We start from the raw sequence: 8095 nt of genomic DNA on the forward strand, positions 1-8095 counted from the left end.
GAGGGGTGGCAGCCATGGTTGGCTGAGGTTTGGAGATGGTGAAGTCTTGGAGAAGAAGAAGAGAGGGTGGCGGATGGGATTAGCTTTTAGGTTTTATGGGTTTTTTTTGTTTTTTTTTCGTTTTTGTCAAATGTAAGATAGGGGGGTGTTGGGTATTTGGGTTATGGACCAGGTCATGGGGAAGGTTGGGTATTTTTTGAGCTTGTGGCTTGAATTTGAAGAAGAGCCCAATTCCGATTTTCTTTATATTTTTGCTCTCTTTTCTTCTTTTATTTTTCTAAAACTAAATTCTAAAAATCCTTAAATTATTATTAAGTTATAAAAGCGCAAATTAACTCCCAATAACAATTAACACACAATTAAGTAATAATTAAGCATAAAATTGTACATTTGGACATTAAATGCTAAAAATGCAAAAAATGCCTATTTTTGTAATTTTCAATTTTTGTAAAACAAACTTAATTACTAACAATTGTAGAATTAAATCCTACATGCAAAATGCGACATATTTTTGTATTTTTTATTAATTTAACAAATAAACATGCACAGACAAATACAAATAATTATCCAAAAATGTCACAAAAATTCTCAAAATTGCACACCAAGGAAAATCATTTTATTTTGAATTTTTTGGGAGTAATTCTTTCATAGGGCAAAAATCACGTGCTTACAACCCCTACTGCCAATCTACAGAGGGCTCGCTAGTGCCCAACGGCCAACGAATCAAACTAGAAGGAAACAAGTCACTACAAGTACACTTGTAGAATGATTGAACTATTGTGAACTAAAGGGACAACAATTTAGCTAAACACCAAAACGGAAACCGTAGAACGGGTGGTATCAACTCCCGAGAACCAAACCTGTGTTGACTGACTTTACTTGGTGTAGTTATACGCTCACGCACCGCTTACCACCGCCCTTTGATGACGCTCGCTCAGATTGTTTTCCTTTGCTAGTGCTTGTGCGCCTAACTTGTCTTCGACAAGTTTGCGAACTTCCCTGAAAACACAGAATATACCACGACCCAAAAAGCAGGAGGGTTGTCACCGCTACCACCGGTGTAGCCCTGACAGTAGTAGTGGAATTATAGGGGAAAAGCAGAGAACTATACAAAATTCACCAAGTTCTACTGTAGTACAGCAAACTGAACAATTGCAAGGTAGAAATCTTACAATTTTTTAAGAGGAAATCCGCTGTCGAAAAGGATCAAACCCGGAAGGTCGCCGGAGCTCTGATACGGGATCTTTGCAGTTTTTGTTTTTTTTTTTGGGGGGGGGGGGGAGGGAACAAGAAAAAGAAAAAGAAAAGAAAAGGAAGGGGAGATGATCAGAGACGGGAAGAGCAGTGTTCGGTGCTCAGATATCCACCGACGACGGTTCGGTAGTGGGGGTGAAGAATAAGCCGGGGATTGAGGGGGGTTATGAGAGAGATAACAGACAGGGGTGGGGGTATGAGAGAGATTAGGGAAGAGAGATGGGATGAGGGGGGACTTACCTGGGGAGTGGTCGCCGACGGGTGTTGAAGTAACCGTTAAGGCTGGGGGCTTTCAGAGATAAAGAAATGAGAGAGAGAATGTTGTCAAAGGCAAGAACTTTATCTCAACATTACTGTAAACAAATCTCAAGTTAAAGTTCTTAACCATGCCTAATGAAATATCTTAAATGAAAATTATGAAATCAAAGCTCACAGATTTATCAGTCGAGCCATATTCATTACTCTAATAAATAATATATCCACATTTAGAACATTGACACATCGATTAGTACTTTTAAAAAAATAATATTAACAGATAAAGCTTTTAAAAAATTAATATTAAACACAAATATCTTTGGTTTTTTTAAAGTTTTACTAACTATAAAAACTCATTTGTTAAATAAATTTATTTTTATTATTTAAAATAAATATTAAAAGTAAATTTTCTTATCGTTTTTATATTTTAAAATATGTTCATTTTTAATATGATTAAGCAAATTGAGTGCCATGGAAAAATTAACTGTACTGATATGTTATAAAAATAATAAATAAAATAATATATACTATTATTTTAATTATGAGTAAAATACTTAGGTAAAAACATATTTCTCCCTCAGTTCCAATTTATGTGAACCTGTTTGGCTGGGTACGGAGTTTAAGAAAAAAATAAAGACTTTTAGAATTTGTAGCCCTAAACAAGTTAAAAAGGGCTCCAACGTATTTATATAGTTATAAAAACTTCTCATTAAGAGTAGAATTGGAATTTTAAGCTAAATTATTTCCAAATTTAGAAAGGGATCATTCTTTTTTGAACGGATCAAAAAAGAAATAGGTTCACATAAACTGGAACAGATGAATGAAATAGTATATATAATATAGAAGATATTACCTAAATGAGAGGATTTATAATACCAAGGGAGTAATAGATTTTCAAGTAAAGTATTATAAAATCTAGCCAATTTAACTATTGTGATAAATAGAGCAAAGTAAAATAATTTTTGTGTAACAAAAGAAAGAAAGTGACTTTTGGGATAATGAACACAAAGTTGAATGACCTTTACATAACTAAAAAAATCTTTTGGGTAATGAACACAAAGCTGAATGAGTAATCTCCAATTGCTGCCCGTTACGCGAAAGTATACATGCTAGTAGCTTTTAAGTACAGTCAAATTTCTTTATAACATCATCCTTATACACTTCACTATAATCCTTATACACTTCACTATAAAAGTCAAGCTTTTCATGAATCAACTTTTATATTATGCTATAATATATATTCTCTATAACAACACCTTGTTATAACAACAAAACATATTCGGAACAAACGAGATTATTACATGCAGGTTCGAAAGAGGTATAACCAAGCAGAAAAAATATTAAAATATTGGTATTTTCAACTAAAAGTAATATATCAAAAATTTAAAAGAGGAATAAGCAAGCAGAAAAAATATTAAAATATTGGCCCACGAGCTGCAACATGTATACTCCATCTGCCATTGGGATACGGATCTTCAGTGGTAGGTACTACATTGTATAATTAAAGTGTCTGCAAATTGCTAAACGATACAATTTTTCAACCTAGACCTCTAATAAACAATGGAAAGAAGAGGAGGCGCCGCCCCCCCCCCCCCCACCCCCAAAACCCAACAAATTAGAGTTGTTACGAGTAAATCAACTCCAACAAAAGTCAAGCAAAAAGTAGTTTTTTTATATTAAGCTAAAGGCCACTAACCTTTAGAAATTAGAAATGGCGGCCTTAAAAAATCAATCTCCTAATTTCTTTCTTGGTTCTCAGAAATGGTAGTCAACCGCACCCTTTCAATACCTTTTCTCTAGCTCTGTTTACTCTTTCAAGCCATTGGAATTCTTGGGCTTCTGAACAAATTACTTGATATTTATACATACTCAGCACCCAATTAGTATCAAAATCTGTCTGTCACTTGTACCCAACCATTCTATGTATTACTTGTTCTTCAAAAATATCTATTCTTAAACAGCAATCGCCATGGCTATTCAGAAGTGGCTACTCTTTCTTTTTTTTGCATATATATCTTCGTGGTCTCATCCTAGCACAGCTGATTTCCCATATACTTTATGTGGTAACAATAATAACTACACCGAAAATAGTGCATACCACAATAATCTTAACAAACTCCTCTCTTCCCTTTCCTCAAATATGGATAAATATGGTTTCTATAATGCTTCCGTTGGCCAAAACACCGACATGGTCAGTGCTATTGTGCTATGTAGAGGAGATGTGGAGCTGCTAGAAGCATGTCGCACTTGTGTCAATAATGTTGTTCAAAACCTTACACAGTTATGTCCTAACCAAAAAGAAGCTTCTGGTGGCTCTGATGAATGTATGTTACACTACTCAAATCGATCCATTCTAGGCACTAAGTCATTTTCTACTCCATATTATTTGTGGAATACTGGGAATGCCTCAAAACCCGAGGAATTTAACCAGGAGTTGAGAAAATTATTGGAAAATTTACGAGACCGTGCTGCAAATGGTGGTCCATTTCGAAAATATGCTAGTGGTAATGCGACAGGTCCAAATTTTCAGACTATATATGCGCTAGTGCAGTGCACTCCTGATTTATCTCCTCAGAATTGCTTTGATTGCTTAACCGACGCTTATGGAGATATGCCTAATTGTCCTTGCAATGGCAAGAGGGGTGGCAGAATCATAGGGACTAGGTGCAACTTCCGTTATGAAAGTGCCCGTTTCTTCAAGGAGGTGGCGTTAGAAGCTCCGCCACCTGCAGGTCAATTACGTTTTAATTGTTCCTTCTGCTCATCCTAATTTGTTGATTGTCTACTTTTTATACGTGTATCGAAGACTTAATTAGTAAATGAAAGTTTACCTTTTCCAACAGTTAAGCTTCAATATGGTAGTGAATTATCAAAAAGAATTACCATGTGTTTGACTCATAGAAGAAATAATTAGGCGTGCACTAGAGGATGCGTCTTGAAGACATAATTAAGTAAATGAAGTATACCATATGAAATGATCACCCAAAATTAACAGTATCACACCACAAATTTTAACTTGTGTTGAAGAAGAGCTTATTAATATTGTAGGAGAATATTAAATTTGTCATATTTAGTACTACTATGTATTACTTTTTGAAATAACCTGAAAAGGGAAGCAGAACAAGTGAATTGGAAAAGAGAAGATACTATGCTAATTTGAAGCATTTTTGTAGGGAATGATGATAAAACAGTTCCAATAGGGAAGGATGATGGAACAGCTCCAACAGGGAAAGACGATAAAACAGCACGAACCGTCATCATTATTGTCGTGCCAATTGTTACAGTTGTTATTCTTATTGTTTGTATTTATGTCATCTGTATGAAGATGCGAAAGAGGAAGCTGGTGGACGAAATTCAGAGTAAGCGCAAACTACTAGGAGTAACAAACTATGATTAAGGAAAGCTGAATTCTTAGGACCATGTTTCATTAATTTGTTGTATGCTTATGTTTGTGTGAAGGTATACACGGGGATGATATTAGCACCGCAGAATCCTTGCAATATGATTTTTCTACAATTAGAGCAGCAACAGATAACTTCTCAAATGCTAATAAGTTGGGACAAGGCGGATTTGGTCCTGTGTACAAGGTGATTAGGCTTAATTGATGTATATGATGGACACTGAGGATTCGTATAACTGACCTAAACTTGCGTGGGATTGAGTAGTTGTTGCTTAATTCATACATTTTCAATTTATGCCCGTTTGCTTCAGGGTAAGCTTCCAAATGGAGAAGAAGTAGCAGTAAAAAGATTGTCAGCAGACTCAGGTCAGGGTGATCTAGAATTCAAAAATGAGGTGGTGTTGGTTTCCAGGCTTCAACATAGGAATTTGGTTAGGCTACTGGGATTTTGCCTAGATGGAACAGAGAGACTTCTTGTCTATGAATTTGTTCCTAATGCAAGTCTTGACCAGTTTTTATTTGGTACGTATTGCTTAATGTTTTGCCGGTCTAATTTTACATGTTGTCTGGTTGTCTGCCTTATTTTCCGGAAAACTAATTCCAATTGTTACTCAGCTTGAAAATTATATTTTTGATCTTGTTGCCAGATCCAGTTAAACGTACGCAATTGGATTGGGAAAGACGATCCAAAATCGTAGGAGGCATTGCTAGGGGAATTCTTTATCTTCATGAGGATTCTCGACTTCGGATCATTCATCGTGATCTCAAAGCTAGTAATGTTCTACTAGATGCAGAAATGAATCCTAAAATCTCAGATTTTGGCATGGCAAGGCTATTTACATTGGATGAAACTCAAGGCAACACAAGCAGAATTGCTGGGACCTAGTAAGTTTCACATCTCTCATTAGATAGACTGTTACTCCTTTTTCATATCATTCTCAAGGATTCATTATGCATTTAGCAAGAATAAAAGCTGACTCGAGACAAAAGCAAATCTGTCCTTGAAATGTTGCAAGAATTTTAAATATAGATTTTGCATGTCATTGTAATCTCTTTAATGAGTTCTGGGAATGAATTCTCCTTGTTCAGAGAGGAAATTACATATCATCTCTTGGCAGCAAAATATAAGATGTAGGTCTTAACTCATCAAACTTGAAGTTTGCTCAGCCAAGAATAGATCAATAGTCTAAGAGTTGTCTTCACATTGCAGTGAGAAACATTCTCACTAAGGAAAGGCGGAAAAAAGAAACAGAAAGCAGAAACTACCCAATTTGCAGTATAAATGGCAGCACAACATTTACTGCTTCGGTGCTTCCTAAGTTCATTGAAAGAAGTCGAAGTTCTTTAATGACCCTTGCATGTAGTTTGACTTTAACATGAAGTAGTACCCAATTTTGACATCTTATTTGAGATTTGTTTATCCCACTGTTTGGACTACTAAACTCCAGAATTGAATTTTTGGCCTTTTTACCTCGGTCTGTTCATGTGAAGTGCAACATATATTTGTACAAAAAAAAATCTTTAACAACTGAATCATATCTAAGTTGCAGAATGTTATGTCATTCTTGTTTCTGTTTTGCAGTGGATATATGGCACCAGAATATGCAATGCACGGACAATTTTCAGTCAAATCAGATGTTTTTAGCTTTGGAGTACTAGTCCTAGAAATTTTAAGCGGCCAAAGAAACACTAGTTTCAGAAATGGAGAATCTGTGGAAGACCTTCTGAGCTATGTAAGTAACTAGATTAATCAAGCAAGTAATCCTAAATCCGAACTAGTTGGGACCTGCTACATGCATTATTATTAGCCTTTTGGAATAAAATTTATTCCAAAATATGTTATGTTTTAGAAAAACAAGAATCAATTACTCCTCCTACTTTTTCATATGATTTCGTATGATTGAAGAACTGAACTATGACAGGCTTGGTCGAACTGGCGTGAAGGAACAGCTACAAATTTGATAGACCCCATGTTGAGGGGAAGCACGGGACTGGTTCGTGACATAATGAGATGTATTCACATTGCTTTATTGTGCGTTCAAGAAAATGTGGCAGATAGACCAACTATGGCTGCAGTAGTTCTCATGCTCAGTAGCCTCTCTTTGAGTCTTCCAATGCCTTCAGGGCCTGCATATTATATGCACACCGACATTAGCCCAGAGATTTCGCTTATTCAGGAATACAATTCAAGAATGTCAGAATCTAGAGAACTTGCCAAAAGTAAATCTATTTCTTCATCACGAAATGAGGCGTCGTTGACTGAGTTATATCCTCGTTAACAGTTCTTAGACATAATAGCCTTTTTGTTAGTTTTCTCATTTACTTTGTTATTTTGTTAAAACTCCAATTAGTTTGGGATTGATATTTTTATTAAGAAATGGTACTCCACGGCACCCTTTCAATACGTTTTCTCTACCTCTGTTTACTCTTTCAATCCCTTGCAATTCTTGGGCTTCTGAACAAATTACTTGCTACCATTACATATTCAGCACCCATGTCAGTTTTAACCAACCGTTCTATGTATTTTATTTTCTTCAAAAATATCTATGCTTCTACATATCGAGCAACTTAATTAGACCGCCATGACCAGTTGACCATGGCTATTCAGAAGTGGCTACTCTCTTTTTTTTTTTTGCATATATACCTTCATGGCCTCATCCTAGCGCAGCTGATTTCCCATACACTTTATGTGGTAATAATAATAACTACACTGATAATAGTGCATACCACAATAATATTAACAAACTCCTCTCTTCCCTTTCCTCAAATATGAATAAAACTTAGGCAAACTTTTTCGAGAAAATGTCGCTTGGACTAGCCATATTCTGAAAAGTAATTCCAGTAATACATATAATATATCCATCAAACTAAAAAAAACAAAAAGAGAAATAAAAAAAGGCTTTTATTACTACTATAATAGAAGTTGGCTTATCTAATTTCTCTTCAACGAACAGAGCAACGTATTATCATTGATACAAACATAACTAATGGTTCAAAAAGCCTTACCTAGATAGTCCTTTAAGTATGGGCATAAGAATATTTTTGTCCTTTATTTGTACCACTGAATATAAAACATCCATTATCTTTGTAAAAGTGGAGGACAGTTTTGGTCTATTTCTTAAGAGAAAATGGATTACGGTTTTTGTATTGCTCCTGTTTTTTTATGATTGGCAAATGTGTTTTTCA

The 8095-nt window shown here is 35.2% G+C and overlaps 1 protein-coding gene across 1 annotated transcript; it reads left to right on the forward strand.

The window, feature by feature from the left end:
- Positions 1–3143: 3143 nt before the first annotated feature.
- Positions 3144–7313, forward strand: LOC104234009 (cysteine-rich receptor-like protein kinase 10). Its single transcript, XM_009787499.2, has 7 exons — positions 3144–4241; positions 4683–4868; positions 4969–5096; positions 5221–5431; positions 5557–5794; positions 6492–6642; positions 6832–7313. Exons 1-7 carry the CDS (start codon positions 3479–3481, stop codon positions 7186–7188), a joined length of 2034 nt encoding a protein of 677 aa, XP_009785801.1. The 5' UTR covers positions 3144–3478; the 3' UTR covers positions 7189–7313.
- Positions 7314–8095: the final 782 nt, after the last annotated feature.

Source organism: Nicotiana sylvestris, chromosome 2, assembly GCF_000393655.2.
Source record: "Nicotiana sylvestris chromosome 2, ASM39365v2, whole genome shotgun sequence".
NCBI lineage: Eukaryota > Viridiplantae > Streptophyta > Magnoliopsida > Solanales > Solanaceae > Nicotiana > Nicotiana sylvestris.